At 36.5% G+C, this 19,434-nt stretch overlaps 1 protein-coding gene across 1 annotated transcript in view; it reads right to left on the reverse strand.

Annotated features, from left to right (window-relative positions):
- Positions 1–19,434, reverse strand: part of FMN2 (formin 2) — a 376,980-nt gene that overhangs the window by 80,321 nt on the left and 277,225 nt on the right. The window contains 1 exon segment of the mRNA XM_034667639.1: positions 15,074–15,166. Coding sequence (XP_034523530.1) covers positions 15,074–15,166 — 93 coding nt within the window.

A 19,434-nucleotide genomic window follows, 5' to 3' on the forward strand; every position in this document is an offset into this window, starting at 1 on the left:
GCAGTTATTACAACTATGTTCAAATAATAAAGGAAAACATGAACATAGGAGAAAAATGGATGTCTCAGTCTCTTCAGAATGTTGTAACAAAATACCAAAGACTTGCTAGCTTAAACAGAAGTCATCTGTCACATTCTGGAGGCCAGAAGACCGAGATCAGAGTGCAAGGGCAATAGGGTTCCAACGAGAGCCTACTTACTGGTTTGCAGACAGGAAACTTCTTGTCACATCCTCACACACCATAGAACAGAGAGGCACACTCTCTCACGTCTTTTCCTATAAGGGCATTTAGTCCCATTATAAGGACTCCACTCTCAAAACCCTACCTCCTAATACCAACACATTGATGGTTTCAATATATCAATTTTGGGGGACACAAATGTGCAGTATATAACAATGGGAGATACAAAAGAAAGAACTAAGTGGAACTTGTAGAGATGAAAAAATACAGTACCAGAAATGAAAACCTGACTTTAATTAAAAATGAAATTCACTTAGCAATGAAAATAACATGAGGTTAGATATTTCAGAAGCAAAGAACAATTAACTTCAAGACCTAACAATAGGATCTATCCCAACTGAAGCATACAGAGGAAAAGAGTGAAAAAACTAATCAAGACTTGATGACCTTGGGACAATAGTAGACAGTCCAGCATATGTGAAATTGGAATAGTGTAAGAAAAGGAGAGAGCCAGAACAGAAAAGTAACTAAAGGAATAATGGCCAAAGGTTTTCCAAATCTGACAAAAACTATAAATTCGCAGATCCAAGAGGTCAATTAACTCCAAACAATAAAAATAATACATATACATATACAAAAATGCACATTATAATCCAAATCCTGAAAGTCATCAATAAACACAAAATTTTAAAACAGAAGTGGGAAGAAATACATCGTATTTCAAGGAACAAAAATAAAAATTACCAAAGACTTTGTGGGAGGCAGAATAATGGCCTTCCAAAGATGTTTATGTCTTAATGCTCAGAATCTATGAATATGTTATCTTCCATGTCAAGGGGGAATTGAGGTTGCCGATGGAATTAATGTTGCTAATCTGCTAATCACCTGAAATTGAGATGAAAAGTCATCTTGTATTATCTAGATTGGTCCAAAGTAATCACAAAGTCCTTGTAAGTGAAAGAGAGAGGCAACAAAGTCAGGGTCAAAGTGATATAACATAAGAAAAATTTTATCAGCCATTGCTGACTTTGAAGATGCAAGAAAACTCAGAATCAAGGAATGGGGGAAACCTCCAGAATTTGAAAAAGTCAAGGAAACAAATTCTGCCTTAGAGTCTCCAGAAGAAAGAAAACCCTGCTGATACCATAATTTTAGCTCAACAATGTCCATTTGGATTTCTGATCTCCAGAGCTGTAAGATAATAAATTTATGTTGTTTTAAGTCAACAAAGTTCTGGTAATTTTTTGAACAGCAACTATAGGAAACTACTACATATTTCTCATCAGAAATTATGCAAACAGGGGCGCCTGGGTGGCACAGCGGTTAGGCGTCTGCCTTCGGCTCAGGGCGTGATCCTGGCGTTATGGGATCGAGCCCCGCATCAGGCTCCTCTGCTGTGAGCCTGCTTCTTCCTCTCCCACTCCCCCTGCTTGTGTTCCCTCTCTCGCTGGCTGTCTCTATCTCTGTCGAATAAATAAATAAAATCTTTAAAAAAAAAAAAGAAATTATGCAAACAGAAGACAAGAGGAAAATATCCTGATGTGTGACAAGAAAAATCAAACCAAAACAAACTGTCAATTGACAATTCTATATCCAGTGAAAATATCTACCACAAATGGAAAAAAAGAACAAATAAAACATTTCAAACAATCAAATGCTAAAAGGCTTGGCACTGGCAGACCTACATAAGAAAAGAAATAGAAATGCTAAATATGTGGAAGGATATAAAAGGCATTTTCACATTTATACATTTCTTTAGAAGATAATTGACTGTTAAAAACAAAAGTACAAATGGTATATTATTTTGGTTATGATTTATATGGAAGTAAAAATATGGCAACAACAACACAAAGAACAGGAGGGGAAAAGGAAATGTACTGTTTTAAAGCTCTTAGATTATATTTGAAACTGAATAAAATTATTTGAAGATAGAATGTGATAAAGAGTTACAATATAAACCCTAGAAAAACCCTAAAAAGAAAAAAACAAAAAGATAAAGCTCATAAGATGAAGGCACAAATAAAATGAAATACTCAACTAATCCGTAAGAAGGCAGGAAAAAAGATAAAAAGGAAAACAATGTGACAGACAAAATACAAATATAAGGATAGTGAATGAAATGCAACCACATTGATTGGTATATTAAGAGTAAGTGGTCTAAATACTTGATTAAAAGACAAGGATTTTCAAATTGGCTAGAAAAGTCTTAACTACATGTAATCTCAATGAATCCCACTTAAAATATTAATATACATTTAGGTTAAAAGTAAAAAAAAAAATAGAAAAAGGTGCAGCATCACATAAACACTAATCACAATAAAGCTAATTCATTAAAATTTAAGAATCCAGTTAAAAACCTAAGAAGTATGCCCCAAACAAGATTCCAAGAAGCCATTGTCAACCTATTAGATTTGGCACATGAGAGAAAACCAATTGCCATCTGGGTTAGATGACTTCTTTCATAGGTTAATATGTTTTATGAGTATCTCACTAAAGCTTTATTCCTCTACAATGGAGAAAGGGGTAACCATACCTATGCACTCCTATATGCCATGGATCTATGCCTTGCAACTGTTACTAATCTTCAGAGACAGATAATCAGAGATATCCTATATGGACATAGTCCCTTAATTCTAATGTCCCTAATAGTCCTAACACCCAAATAGCATCCCCAAACAAAACAAAAACAAAAAAATCTGTCAAGCAGAAAATTAGTAGACTGACAGATTTTAACATTAACCAAAATCTTTGCAATTCGAAATGGTTAAATTTATTAAGTTTTGAGTATTTCCCTCTGTATCAACATGTTGCTATTTTTTAAGTAATCTTAGAAAAGGATCCTTTGGTTTCATTATACCAGAATTGCTTTAACAAAAAATGTTTACAATTTTAAAAGTAGTAGTCATTATTCAACTTCTAGCTGACTTTTCTTCAGAAAAATTTGAAAGTGTCATATCCATTAAGGGATGTATTTGGGTTTCTGCTACAAGAACATAACAATTTGGTTAGGATTCGCACAGTGGATCCTTTCTAAGCACCCAGGACATAAAGAAGGAAAGCTGAGGTTAAATCATAAAAAATATGCAGTCAATAGTTTATTATGTAATGTGGAAGGCACATAGAGAATATTTAAAAACTATGGGTCAGATATCTGACATATCTTAAAATATATTAGATATAATTTAAATATATCCAAATTACAATGAGCATTCATATACCTTAATAATCATGATACTGAGCATAATTCAATCTTTTCCAGAAGACTACAGATTATCATGAGGTTCACTGGTGAGTGTACTACAATAGAATGAAAGGAAAAAGGAAAAATGAGATGTCTTAGGAAGGGGTTAGCATAATAGAAGCAATAAATTATTTTGAGCTAGGATAGGGTGAATGCAATGGGGTTTGAGGGAAGCTGATGTGTTTGAGAAAATACACAGGATTTAGTTATACACAGACAAGAGATACAAGGTCAGAAAGAACAACAGGGAAGGGAGGCATTGAGAGTAAGTCCAATATTGCTTTTGACCCAGCAATTCAATATTTAGGAATAAACTGTACACCTACATAGTATGAAACACGTACACATTTATCCTCTATAATGTTTCTCCTTTCAAAGCAGTGTTGTAGGAAAGAAGATTTGTAAGTAAAGAAATGAGCAAGTAAGTGGCGCAGTTTTACAATGGAATACCATAAAGTCATTAAGAAGAATGTACTGATACAAAATCATCTCAAAGATGTTTTAATTGAAAAAAATCCAACATAGACCTCTATTTTCAACCATACTAAGGATGAGCCATCAGAAGTTTCACAACAAAGCACACAAAGATACTGGATGAAAGTAAACTTGAATGCATGGCTGAGTTGGCTAGAAAATAAGGAAAATTCTCTAAGGCCATAAAAACAAGTAGAAGCAAGACTCCAAAGGGGTGTAAAAGGGCAATGACTTAGGGTTTAGTGAAACCTAGCACCTTAGAGCTGTAGTTTGAAAGTCCATATAGGAACATTTTGAATAGGACTAGGATTCTCCAAGGTGTCCAAAGAGACAATCCCTCAGTGAGGAGGAAACTGAAAAGCATTATACCTCACTAAAGTAGACATTGAGAAAATGTGTCCATCTCCCCGTGGTTCTGGATGGGAGGGGAAACTCTCTCACATGAGAAGCCGTAATCCCGAATGGGCAATCACTCTGCATTGGGCCTCAATCCACAATATGTGATCCTAAAATGCAAGGCAAGAATTTATTTTAAAATAATTCTTGGTTGGTAGTGCCCCCTGATGATTTGCCAAAACAAACATAAAGAGAAATAGGAAACATAAAAGAGCCTGAGAGAAAATTTAGATTAGAAACAAAGACACAAAATTTGGACCAAAGCAGAGTTGTTAAGCCAAGGAAGGCAGAGTCTGAGGCACCCAGACTCCTGAAAGGAATTTATTTTCAGCCCAGAATTTTATAATTAGCAGACCTATCTCTAAAAAATAAGTGTGATGTATATTTCCAGAGAGACAAAAAAAGAGTCTACGATCCAGAGTCTCATAACAAACTAACTTTTGAAGAATGAACTTCAGAGAGAAGAAAAATCATCTTAGAAGGAAGGCACAGCATGAGGGTACTGTAAGCAAAGAATATAGTATTGTTTATAAAAAACAGAAGGTGATACTAAAACATTGGAAAAGAATGACATATAAGAATAAATGGGTGAGGTCAGAGTTGAAGCATTCTAGGGACTTGTATTATTCTAAACCTTGGATGTTGTTAAAGAATCCTGTTGAAATATCAAAGGTATGCATTAAAAGAATAAAGGTACAGAATATAATTTGTAACATAGTAGAGGGGAAATGTTGAGTAAGAAGAAAACCATCAATCAGTTGGTGGTAATGTATTTACAAAATTCCATTCCTCTAACCACAATAGGACATTTTCATGCTTCCTGTCCATATTACACTGAAGGTACCAGCCAGTGCAACACAGCCAGAAAAAAGACATGAAGAAATAAAATGGACATTATTTGCAGTGATCTCTATGAGAAAAATTTTAAAAGTTCACAAATTACTATAGTAATAATTGAAGTCAACTAGTTTCTAGGATGTAACAGCTTTACACAATAATTATTTGAATTTTATATATCTTCAGAGGGTAATAATAAACATGATTTACAAAATGTATTATAGTAAAAAATAAGGTCTTTAGGAATTTACTATAAAAAAATGATGTGAAGACCTCAAGGAAAATTGTGAAACAACTTTTAATACCAACCTTAAAGGAGGCATAAAAATAGATTTCAGTCTTTATCATGTTCCAAGTTTTAATTCATAAGAGATCAGTTCTTCCCAAGCTGATGTATAGACTAATGGTTTCAAAATCCTAATAGATTTTTTTTTGGTGGAACTTGACAACTTGATTCTAAAATTATATGGAATAAATTAACAAGAAGAGGCATAACTCTCCTAAAAAAAATGGGAGTCTAATCTGACCACATTTCAAGTATTATTAGAAGGCTACAGGAAATAAGATAGTAACAGGTTGTGTTATGAAGATCAATACTGGAAATAGGTCAATGCAATAGTACAGAGAAAACCCACGAAAACAACACATACATATATGGAAAATTTGTACATGATACAACAGCACTGCATTTTAGAAGAGAAGGGATGGCATATCCATTTCATGGTACTAAATGACTAAAACATTATTTATGTAAACAAAAATAAATTTGACTTTTATGGACCATACATACAAATCAATTACATACATACATAAAAATCAGTTTGATTAAGGGTTAAATTGGAAAGTCAAACTACAATATTTTTACAGGATGATATAGGACAATATCTTCATAAACCTGTAACATGGTAAGATTTCTTAAATAAGGCAAAAATTGTATCTCATTAAGGAAAAGGTTGATAAATATCACTACATAGAAATAAAGAATTTCTGTACATCAATTGTCAGCCCAAGAAAAGTGAAAAGGGAAGCTCCAAAGTGGGACACATGTTTGCAACACTTTAATATTCTAAACATGAAAAGAATTCCTAATAATTCAATAAATAAAAGACAGAAATAATTTACAGAAAAAGTCAAAAGATTCAAAAAGGCAGTTCACAGAAGAGGAAGCAACTACAAAGACATGAACATATGCTAACTTCTCATAAAAAATCAAATGCAAATTAAAACCTCAATGGAATATCATTTTATTTATTTTTAAATTTTTTAATTATTATGTTCAATTAGCCAGCATATAGTACATCATTAGTTTTTGACGTAGTGTTCAATGAATCATTAGTTGTATATAATACGCAGTGCTCATCACAACACCTGCCCTCTTTAATACCCATCACCCAGTCACCTCATCTTCCCACCCCTCTCCCTTCTTTAACCCTCAGTTTGGTTCCCAGAGTCCAGAGTCTCTCATGGTTTGTCTCCCTCTCTGCTTTCTTCCCATTCAGTTTTCCCTCCCTTCCCCTGTGGTCCTCTGCGCCATTCCTTATGTTCCACATATGACCAGGTGGGATTTATTCCTGGGGCAGAAGGGCAGGTCAACATTCACAAATCAATCAACGTGACAGAACATATTAATAAAAGAAAAGACAAGAACCATGTGATCCTCTCAATTGATGCAGAAAAAGCATTTGACAAAATACAGCATCCTTTCCTGATTAAAATTCTTCAGAGTGTAGGGATAGAGGGAACATACCTCAATATCATAAAAATCATCTATGAAAAGCCCACAGCGAACATCGTTCTCAATGGGGAAAAGCTAAGAGCCTTTCCCTTAAGGTCAGGAACACAACAGGGATGCCCACTCTCACCACTGCTGCTCAACAGAGTGCTAGAAGTCCTAGCCTCAGCACTCAGACAACAAAAAGAGATAAAAGGCATCCAAACTGGCAAAGAAGAAGTCAAACTTTCTCTCTTCACAGATGACATGATACTTTATGTGGAAAACCCAAAAGACTCCACCCCAAAATTACTAGAACTCATACAACAATTCAGTAATGTGGCAGGATACAAAATCAATGCACGGAAATCAGTTGCTTTTCTATACACTAACAATGTGACTATAGAAAGAGAAATTAAGGAATCAATTCCATTTACAATAGCACCAAAAACCTTAAGATCCTTAGGAATAAACCGAACCAAAGAGGTAAAGGATCTATACTCTAGAAACTATAGAACGCTTCTGAAAGAAATTGAGGAAGATACAAAGAGATGGAAAAACATTCCATGCTCATGGATTGGAAGAATAAATATTGTGAAAATGTCTATGCTGCCTGGAATATCATTTTGAATAATAGATTTATCCTAAGGGTCATATGCTGTCAAGGATTTGATACAACTAGAACACTACTGACAGAAGTGTAGATTGGAACCAATCACTTTTTAAAACAACTTAGCTTCGTCTATGAGCCTGAAGATCCATATGCCCTTTGACCCAGTGAATCTTTGCTCTCCTGGGTTTGTATCATAAAAAAGAGTATGCATGTACATCATGAGTCATGAAAACAAATGTGCATATAAGCATTTTTTCATACTGGCTAAAAAAGAGAAAGAAGAGGAGAAATAAATGGTGCAGTATATTCCTATAATGGAGTCAATATTAATGAAACAAAGCCACATGCATAAACATGGAAGATCTCAAGAGCAGTAGTCAGTGGAGAATAAGTTTGTAAATTTACATAACCAAATAATAAATTGGTTACAGTTTATATTTTTGGCAAAACTATAAATAAAAAGTGTGTAAATGATAAATAGAAAATTCAAGATGGTGGTAATGACTGAAGAGAGCATAAGCGTAAGATTCAGGGAGGAGACACAAAAGAGCTGAATATATTAACCAGGTCCTATTCCTGGAGGGGTTGTACATGGCTGTTCATTCCATTATAATTCCTTAGCTCTCATTTAAGTTATAATATATACATACACAGGTGTATATGTATACGTATATATAAAATCATACCCTTATTTATATCACAGGTACTCAACATATAAATGCCTTCCACGTATACAGTAATCTTCACCATTCATGAATTCTGTATTTGTGAATTAGCCTACTCACTACAGTTGATCTTAATTCTAAAATCAACACCTGCAGTGCCCCAGTAGTTCTCCACGGACACACACAGGACAGTGGACAGCTTGAGTCAGCTGACACACACAGTGGTGCATGTATCCCAGTGAAGGCAGAACAAGGCTCGGCTCCAATTTATTTCAGCTCCCATATCGTAAACAAGTGTCCTTCTCTTCGTCTATTGTGACTTTTTTTTCTGCATTTTTGTGTCTTTTAATCTTTGTGGTTAATTTATCTTTTTGAACTGGCCATCACGTACCGTGCTACACTGCTGTCTAGCACTCACTCCTAAGCTCAGAACAGGCTGTGATGTGCCTTACAGAGAAAGTGCCTGTTAGATATGCTCAGTTGAGGGAGTTGATGGTGCCGCTGGTTGTTAGCTCAGTACTAGTCAACCAACAAGTATGTTAAATAAGGTGTCTTCAACCATGAACACACATAAACTTAAAAAAAAAAAAGCCTATTTAATTACAAAAAAACAAAACATGTGAATACACATAAAACAATGGTGTATATTGACTGATTGATGAAAGCGAGACCAATGCAACCAGCACCGTGAAGAAACCGAACCTTGTATTTACTCCTAGGAGCAATGGTTCAGTGTCAATTAATTCAGTATTGTGGCAACTTTATAAAACATACTTAAATGGCAAATAATGAATGATAAAATATATTTAGTTTTGTGTTACATATCAAATGAATATAAAGCATGCAAAATTAAAATTTATATGCATATATTTATATGCTATGTCTATTACATATAAAATAAATATAAAATACACATAAATATAAAATATTTTGTAATAAAAATGAGAAAGCAAGGGACAAAAACAACAGGTAGATATGTAACCACTAGTAAAATATATATGCACATACATATGCTTATATATGCACAAATTACCTCTTCAAGGACAGAGCTGAAACATGACATTGGCTAAAATAGAGGAAAGTAAATGTAAAAAGACTTACATCTCAGTATTTACCTGAATTTTATAATACACTCATGCATTATGAAAAATTGTTTCTCGCACTCAGTCACTAAAAAACAAATGAGGCCAAAGTCCCTGTTTTGGACAAGCACACAGGGGATATGACAATGACAGGGAATATAGGAAGAGCAGAGGACCTGAGGAGCTAGACCGAACGGATAAAGTCATCCCTTCATTCAGTCACATATGAAATGAACCTTTCTTTGGAGTCTGTCATGTACTGAGTGTGGAGGATACAGCAGGGAACGTATTATGGAGATGTTGACGATAAGGCATCAGTGGGAGCACCTGAACAGAAATATGCAGGAGGCCGTTGTTAGCAAGTCTCATATGGAATCAATTCCCACCACTCCTCAGGGTCCTTTGATCATTTCTCATCCACGGTACAGAATGAATGACTGCGGCTGGTGGAAATCTAACCCTCACAGAGAAATGGTGACATAGACTATTTTCTTTTTTAGAAGAATCATTTCAAATTTATACTTCCTCTGTGCTAAGAGTGACAGGAGGGGCACCATGGAATCATCATTTATCAATATATCAGGGGAAAGAGCTTTGTCTATCTGGTGCAAAGTCTTGGCATGCATATTGCAGGAATACAGAAGTGTCTGCACTTCCCAGTTCTGATTTTTGAGTTTAAAAATTGAGCATCTTACATATGATTTCTTCTGCATTATGGTTTCTACCACCTGACATTACACATCTGACTTATCCACTACCCCCCAGAGTCTTTAATGATATTTTAACAATTTTTAAATTAAAATAAAATATAGCTAACGCTTCTTATGGGAGGTCGTGGTTTCAACACAACTTTGCCACCTCTTGTATGATTTTAGTCAAGTGTTGAGCCCTCTGAGCTTTTGTTTCCTTATTGGAAAATGGGAATAACAGTGGATGCTTAAGACGGTGCTGAAGAATTATGAGGCTAAAATCACATGGAGTATAAAAGGGCTTCAGTTAATTCTTCAGCACAACAGAATTGGTATAATTAGCATTTTGTATTATTGCTGTCACATGAATAGTAAGTAAAAAGTTGTGTGCTTAAAAGATAATTGTTTCTTCTTTGACTTTCAAGGGTCAATGAAAGACTTCAAAAAATTAGATGTATCTTTTCTTTTTATCATCATTTAAAAAACGTTCTCATTATATTTTCAGGAAAAGAAATAAAAACCGCAAAATATGCTCCCCCTGAATATGGAGTACTGCTTATAGGGTACGATGGGCACCATCACCAGTAGAAGATGCTTCTGGCCGACTTCTCAGTTTTTGGTACAGTTAATGCCATTGCTTTCCCCATCTCTTCATTCTCAATCATAGAACTGCCAATACTAAAGATTGTATATTGAGAGTTGAGGTTTCAATACCTTTGTCATGATAAGCATGTGATTACAAATGCATACGTCTTCACCTTGGCTCTATTCCTGTAGTTTAGCTACAACTCACTATGCTTCCTTTAAGGAAGAAATGTTTGGGAATGGGGGGGCATATGGAGAGGTAGACTAATAAAAATATCATTAGCCATTTCTGATATATAAAATCACAATAAGGACTTTACTTCATTTAATAGCATGGAGGGGAAATACCTTTTTTAAAAAAATTTGCCATTCACCCAAAAAAACAGTTGAGCTGAGTTTTAAAATATATATTATGAAAATATGTCATATGAGTAAAAAGGCTGTGTAGGGCAACAACATGGACCTAGGCTCCTATTTCTTTCCCAGCAATCTTACAACGCACAGACACTTACAAAAGGCAATCCACTGGATCTAAGGTACTTTTAGCTCAGAAATATGGTTTTCATATGTGCACCCTGTCCATTATGCAACTTGTATTCAAACAGAAAGAGGAAAAATGGAAAGGAAGGGGTGTGCTGAGTTCTGAGAGAAATATTAGCTTAGCATGACATTCCCTAGTTGTCTCATTTATCTCTTTTTCTTCTTTCCTCTTGTTTTCTGCTACTTAAAAAAGAAGAGGCACAAAAGAAAATTGAACAAAAATGGCAGATAAATGCTGGATAAACATCTGGTGATTACTAACTAGTTTTCTTCATAAAACGTCCAAAAAAATAAAATCATCACGTATGTTGGCATAAATTAGAGATAAGCTAAATCACAGTAACTTTGATTAAACCGTTGTCTAACATTTATGCACGTTACAGTATCCTGCAGTAACTTTTAAAAGTGTTTCAGAGTTGTGCCCTTCTATTCCCTCACTTCTCCTGGATGTCGAAAGCTCAGAAAACTGGTTTCTGTCTGTGCCAATCCAAGAAAAATATTCACCCAGTAACTTCTCTCATCACTCCCTCCTTTCTGAAACTCTAATTCTGGCTTCCATCACAATGGCCTCTCTTGGTTTTCTTTCAACTTAACTCACCACTAACACCTGGGTGGCTTTTTCTGATCGTCCTATACATGTATCCTCCTCAAGAATTCCAACCCTGAGTCTGTTTTTCTTATCTTTCTAGGTGATCACATCCACTCAATAATCACCTTGCTTACGTTGCCCAATCCCCTATTTGTGCTCTTTGCCACATCTAAGGCGTATATGCACCTGCTCAACGGTCATGCTATCCTTACGGTCATCCTACCCATTCAGACCTTTTCCTACATTTACATTCTCTATCCTAGTGATTAACACCACCACTCCCCAGCCACACAAACCTGAAGTCTGGACACTTATGTATCTATCACCTCTGTGTTTATTTGGTCACCAAGTACTTTCTCTTCTATGTTATCGTTGTCCCTTAAATATGTCCTCTCTTCAGCACTATCACTATGTCCTTAGAACAAGACCTCATTTCTCTAACACTCTGCCTGAACAATTTTACAAGTAGTCTCCTGCCTCCAACTCTGATCTGTTTCCACTGAGTCCTTCCCATTTGCTGCCAGTGTAAACTTTCCTAGTCTTTAAACATCTGCTCCCCAGGAATTCAGGATGAAGCCCAAGTCCCTCAGCCAGGTTTGTCAATGTGGTGGTGGAGAGGTGTGGGCACTTCTGTATAATAGCACCTGTTTCTCACCCCAGGATAAAATGGGGTTATCATCAGAGTAAGGAGAAAGCAGAGGAGAAAGACTGTGGAGGTTTGAGAGGAGAACAGAGGAACAGATCTCAGAAACTGAGAAAAACAAATTTGCAAGGACAATCTTGCAGAAGTGCTGAATAGAAATGAGTTCTAACAGCAGGTCTGTGGTCATGACTTCAAAGTGATACCAGTTGGTGTTAAGGATACTCCTACCTTCAAAAAAAAGTTGAGCCACTCTGGTGCAAATATGGAGAAAGCAAAGAGATGGGCTTAATGAGGGTTGTTGGGTTGTGTCAGGTGAGCAAGACAGTGTGTACAACATGCTGGGCACTGTTCTAGGTATAGAGATGGTCAGGAACCAAACAAGGCTGCTTTCTTAATGGAGCTTACATTGTTGAGGAGCAAATAAATAATACAACTGCAGAAAGCAGTAAGTGTTATAAAGAATACAACACTGGGTGGAGTTCATAACATTATTCAAGAACATAATTTATTGGTGTTAATATTATTAATTGAGCACTTCAAGTCTCCCAAAGATGGTGCATAGCTGGCACCATTACAAGCAATGAATGACTTGCAGAGGTAGGACTCAATTCGCTAAGTCTGCCTCTTTGAGAGCAGGGTTGAGGACATTCCCAAGGAAGAGATGGTTAAGCAGAAACCATAAAATCTTGGCTTGAGAAAAACTGGGAAGACAGGGAGTATCAGAGTGGGTGAATCAGTGGATTGTAAGGCTAGATAAAATCCAAAGACTGTTAGTGTGTGTTCCATAGACCACACGGCAGCTGAATTATGAGGGTAAGAGATGTTTCTATTATGTGGTGAGAGCTAATGCAATAAAAATGTTTGGCCAGTACTGGGCATAGTCTCTTGAATTGCTGGAGATTTTAGATTTTGAAATGTGGCACATTTTAAAAAACTTTGATGGGATTAAAAAAAAAGACTTTGATGGGATATACAAAAACATTAATATACCTATGTAAGGTAATCTGAGCACAGAGATTAATGTAAGAATACTATTTTATTATTGAGGAAAGCCTAATTACAAGAAAAGATTTGGCATATATTATTTGTGCTAAGGTGGAATGCATTTTTTAGAGTATAAACGTAATTGCAGAATTTAGTCCTGGTAACTAAAAGGATCATGGGACAAAAAAATTGGCTATATTCATAAATCTTTATCTTACGAGAAACATTTTGAAATCCACTGTTTTCACTATATGTCATTGAATATAGGCTCATAAGCACTCATGTTTAAAGCTGGGCCCCTTTCTTCCACATTTTGACATATTTGATCTATATAAGATGTTCCAAAGAATTTGTTATTGTCATTGTCTGTCTTCTGGATGATGTACATTTTCTTATTCACTGCTATAACAGAGTACCTAAAAGAATGTCTGAGCAGATAGGAGGTATTCAATTTTTTTTTTTCAGTGAACATGTAATCAGAGAACACTTGAATAGGACCAGAGACAAAATAAAAAGGTATCTAAAGGAGCTACAAGAAGAGCCATGAAGACTCATTCTTTGTTTACTGACTTAATGAATTAAGGACTCCTCTATCCCATAAGCAAAGAATATCTCATCCTTAACTTATACAGTTCTCTAAAATTGCATGTTCTTGATCCTAAAACCCCACTGAATGAAGAAAGCAAGACTCATTTTTATTCATCATTAAGAATGTCCTGAGCTTACAGCGTTCTCAAATATGTAACCAACTGCAGGACTCTGATTTTATCCCAAGGACTATTTAGGAATTACGAAGTAGATTTTCCATTCTAAGTCATGAGGACCTGAGAATTTAGAAATGACCATCACTTTGATTTATGAATCTGACCAAAGTTCTGTTTCAATCTTCATGATTCTCTTAAGTGATTAAATAGTATTTTCCCATCTGAAAAAAAAAAGCTATGTTTATCATTTAATCAAATTCCAGTATGACTCATTCATTGTAAATCATCATTAATGACACTTGGACAACCTATAAAAACCGTAGCCTAATAAACAGGATGGAGCCAGTCTTCAGAGTGCTACTTGGCCTCAGTCTCAAGCCATGTCGGCCTCTAGGAGAATTCCTGACAGCAGGAACTTTCTCAGAGCATGGCATGACACAAATCTGATCTTCAGAAGAGATGTAACATTCCAAAGCAGAAATGTTTTGAGGAGCAATGCTTTGATATAATTGTTTCAACGATTTAAAACAGCAAGACGTTTTTAATATATATCTTCTCCTTCAAAATGTTTTTTGTTTAATATTTTCTGAAATTTTTCATCCCTGCTTATGTCATGGGAGGAATCAGTAAGATAATATTTGTTAAGTTTTTAAGTTTTCTGAAAAAAGGTATTAGATATCTAGAGGTATTTATACATCCTACAAAAAAATAGAATGTAATGTTTTGAAGATCTGGAAACATCAATATACTTGGTTTTTTGGCCCAGTGTTTTGACAAACTAAACAAATACCAAGTTGAACTGAAGTCATAAGCATAGTTAAAACTTAGAGGAATATCTAATTTTCACTCACAAAAAGCATAAAATTTTAATATCTTTATAAATAGGTGTTATTTTAACCTAGTGCATTTACTGTCATTAAAAAACAATAATAATGAGAATTATCCATAACTGTTTACCAAACTGCTAGTCTCTCACAGCTGTGACTCATGACTAAACACGATTTATTTTTCTGTAATGTCAAAATAATCCCCTTTATCAAAATGATCCCCTTTAAACCAATGCATATTTAACAAAATGCCTTCTACCTACCTTTCGGCTGAAACAGAAGGGAAATGCAACATGTGTCTTTAGAATTTACCTTGAATAGTAAATCGCTCCATGTTCTCTTTGAAAGGCTGGACGTGCTCTCTTGAGGACACCTGGTAAACCTTCCCCGCCTCAACTTCACAAGCTGGGGTCAGAGAAAGACACTGTTTAGAACATCACAGTGTTAACGGAGCATTAAAGCCATTTTTAAAACATATTAGCTCATGTTAAAAACCCGTTAGCCAGGCTAATTGATATACGTTCTACACCTGTTTTGGAAACATCCAAACACTGACATAAGAAGTCTATGATCAAGGCTTCACTTTGGGGGGATTGAAAAAAGTTCTTGGGGCGCCTGGGTAGCGCAGTCGTTAAGTGTCTGCCTTCCGCTCAGGGCGTGATCCCGGCGTTGTGGGATCGAGCCCCACATCAGGCTCCTCCGCTGGGAGCCTGCTTCTCCCTCTCCCACTCCCCCTGCTTGTGTTCCCTCTCTCGCTGGCTGTCGCTGTCAAATAAATAAATAAAATCTTAAAAAAAAAAAAAGTTCTTAAGAATTTACAGTTCAAGTTTGGTCACTGCCCAACTGTGCAAACTTAGGAAGGTCCCTTAAGCTCTGAGGCTCAGTCTCATCTGTAGAATGGGCACATTGCTGGTGTCCACCTCTCAGGGCTGTCACGAGGATCAAATCAGTTATTAGATACCAAGTGTTCAAATAGTGCTTGGCAGACAGTAAAGTAATATGTCAGTATTTCCTATTGTCATCATCCTTATTATTATCAACTGACTTCTAATACACGTTTGTCCCTAACTGCAGTCCACATTTATGAAAAATGACAAGTAACAATTGTGGTGCTAATGTTCATATAGAAATCAATAATTACAGAGTATCTATTACATGGCAGATACTTTCAACCTGTTGGTTAACTTAATCTTTAGGATAAGTTAGTAAAAGTGGACATTACCCATCTTATAGGTCAGGAAATCAAGGCTCAGAGGGTACTTATTTGCTGAAGGGTCCACAGATAATAAGTAGCAGACCCATAAATGAAATCCTGATGTGACTCGAGAGCTTATTTTCTTTCTATGTCCATGCCGTCATAAATGCCTTAGTAGGTTACAGATCCCACAAGGATTAATTAAGAAGTACTTCTAAGATATTTCTGAAGAAATTCCCACCATTCTGATGATACCGACAAAATATTCAAAATTTAAAAAGCACATATTTGAAAGACAAAACTTAGGACAGATAAATGTCTGCACCAGGAAAACACACTTCTCATTGCAATTTTCAAGGCAAGGTTGCCAATTAATTCCTCAAGGAGACTTTGAAATTGCACTCTTTAAAATATGTTCTCTCTCTTATTAAAACAGTTTTCTTTTCCCTCCAGGTTATTAGCTTGTCCAAGCAGGAGAATACAGGGGGGCTGTACTGTTAGCACCCATTCTTCTCATCGAATGTAAAGGACAATTAGGCCTAGGAAGACTTAAGACCAGTTAGACACATGCAGGCTTCTCTCCACCCACATTCCTCAACACTCCTCACTCTGCTGGAGCAGGCTCTTGCCAGCTCGTGACTGGCCAACCCACATCTAGTCCAGTACCTTCTGTCTTCAGATTCGTACATTCATCTTCCATACAGATCAGTATTTTCAAACTGAACTCATCGCAGCCTTCTCTAGACTGGCTACCTCCCTTCTCTATTCTCCTGTTGGTGGTACCATGATCGATACCAAAATGGGAGATTATCGCCTACCTCTCCTTGTCCCAACACCCTGTTTGTTTACCTCCTAAATGCTTCTGAAATCTGCCTATCCTCTCCATTCCTGCTTGATTCTGGTACAGATGCCTTCATTGTTCTTCACTGGACTACCATAAAAGGCTCTTAACTTAACCCCATCCCCAGTCTTAAACAGATCCATGCTCCTTCTCATAGCTTAAGAAGAATGGATAAAGAAGATGTGGTGTGTGCATGTGTGCATATATATGTATCCATACAGTAGAATATTACTTGGCCATAAAAAGAATGAAATCTTGCCATTTGTGATAACACGGATGGACCTAGATGGTATTATGCAAAGTGAAATAATATGGTGTAAGACAAATATCCTATGATTTTACTTATATGTGGAATTAAAAAAACGAATGAACAAAAACAGACTCTTAAATAAAGAGAACAAACTGATGGTTGCCAGAGGAAAGGTGGGCGGGGCAACAGGTGAAATAGGTGAAGGGCACTAAGAGGTACAGTCTTCAAGTTATAAAATAAACAAGAGATGGGAATACAGGGTACAGCATAGGAAGTATAGTCAATAATATTGTAACAACATCGTGTGGTGACAGTAACTACACTTATCTTGATGAGCACTGAGTAAAAACGTATAGAATTGTTGAATCACTACATTGTACCTGAAACTGATATAACACTGTATGTCACCTATACTTCACCAATAAACAAAAAAATTAAAATAAAAGTCATCCAGAAGAAATCTGACCAATTCCCTAAAACTATTCAATGACCTCTACCATTACAACCACATCCTGAGTAAAGGAATGATTTAAAACTCTACAATATAGGCGGTGCCTAGGTGGCTCAGTGAGTTAAGGGTCTGCTTTTGGCTCAGGTCGTGATCCCCGGGATTGAGCCCCGGCATAGGGCTCCCTGCTCAGTGGGGAGTCTGCTTCTCCCTCTGCCCGTCCCCCAACTTGTGCTCGTAGGCACGCACGCTCTCTCAAACAAATGACTAAAATCTTTTAAAGAATAAAATCCTACAATATGAAGTAAAACGCTTTTCACAATCTAGGCCTTGCCCAACTTTCCCTTTATCCACCTCTACTCCTGATATTTTTTGCAGACTCAACATTTGCAAATTCAAATCTCCATACCCTTGCTCATTTTGGCTCCTCTGCTTAGAATGCTTCTCTTCCTTACCCTCTTTATCTCCTTATCTCCTTCATCTTACCCAGTCCCAATATTATGTCATGACTTAACCCTGTTGTAGCTGCCCCTAAAAAGCATTTCCTCAGTTTCCTACTTCCCCTGGTTTCCTCCATTTCCTGTCCCCGGTCTCCAGCCAGGACCGGGTGTCTCTCCCTCTAACCCCACAGCATCCTGTGCACACAGAATTAAAGCTATTATTTACTGAGTACTTTTTCTGTGCCAAGGACTGCTCTACACACTTTGCATGCTCTCCCATTCTCAAAAAACCCTTTGACATAGATTAGTGATATGCTTGCTTTATGTCAGAGAAAAATGAAATATAAAGAGACTGTCCAAGTTTGCACAGTTCATAAATGGAGAAGGTGGGACTCAGTATCAACTGCTATATTGTTTTAATGTTATTTGTAATTGTGTCTATTCTGTTCCACAAGACTGAGCTACTCAAAGAGAGGAAATCTAATTCTCATTTGTATTCCTAGTGCCTGATACAAGTGTCAAGTTGTTGTTGGATGGGTTAGTGGCTGGATAGATAACTCCTGTTGCAGAAAGAATATGCTAGATGTTGGAATCTAGCAGATGGGGAGACAGGGCTTAAGTTTGCGTTCAATGTTCACTGCATAAGCCTTAGCTTGGAGAAGTGTAAGAAGAAATATCAGGGCTGCTCTCAAAGTGCGGTCGCAGGGACAAAAGAGTATAAACTTCCATTGTTGATCCCAAGGAAGAAGGAAGCTAAACAACCAGAAATTGGAGAGGGAGAGAGAGATTTTGGTTCTAAATAAAGGGGATGGGTAATGTTTAGGGCAATCCCACAGTGACATGACCAGCCATGTCAGGAGATGAACACTTGGTCACTGGTATGCTTCAGAAAATAGTGGCTACTTGTCAAAAAGGTGGCAAAGGGGATTGAGTCTGAGGAGAAGACATACGCGTCAGCTTCCTCTGAAATGTTCTCACGACAGCCCCACGTAGCAGAAATTCCATGTTCTTTACTGACTCTACACGCCTAAGAACGACATACTGAGTGTCCTAATTTCAGGTTTTTCTAAAAGTAACAGGTTGGATGAATTAAAAGGAATGAGATAGAAATTTATCAGCCCTCCCTACCACACAGTGAATTATTTCTGGCAAAATCACATGAAGAGCGGTTCCAAATGGTCTTCAGCGTTGTAACTTCGAACCAACCTACTCCTGCATGACACAGACACCGACACTCAGGTCAAAGCTCCGTGACAAAAAGCCCTGTTCTCAGGGCTTGCCCCCGAGGAAGCTATACGGTCTTTAATTAATTATTTTCCAATTCCAATAAGACAAGTAAAATACTAATAGTCTAGTGGCTAATAGCCTAGGCCTACATTAAAAAAAAAAAGGATCTAGTTTTCCACTTGGTGTGAGTTTCAAAACTTAAAAGCCTGAGGCAAGATTAATATTTTGATTATTAGTCACAATTGTTTCATCTGCCATTTTTTTACTAGAAA

Source organism: Ailuropoda melanoleuca, chromosome 8, assembly GCF_002007445.2.
Source record: "Ailuropoda melanoleuca isolate Jingjing chromosome 8, ASM200744v2, whole genome shotgun sequence".
NCBI classification, from domain to species: Eukaryota; Metazoa; Chordata; class Mammalia; order Carnivora; family Ursidae; genus Ailuropoda; species Ailuropoda melanoleuca.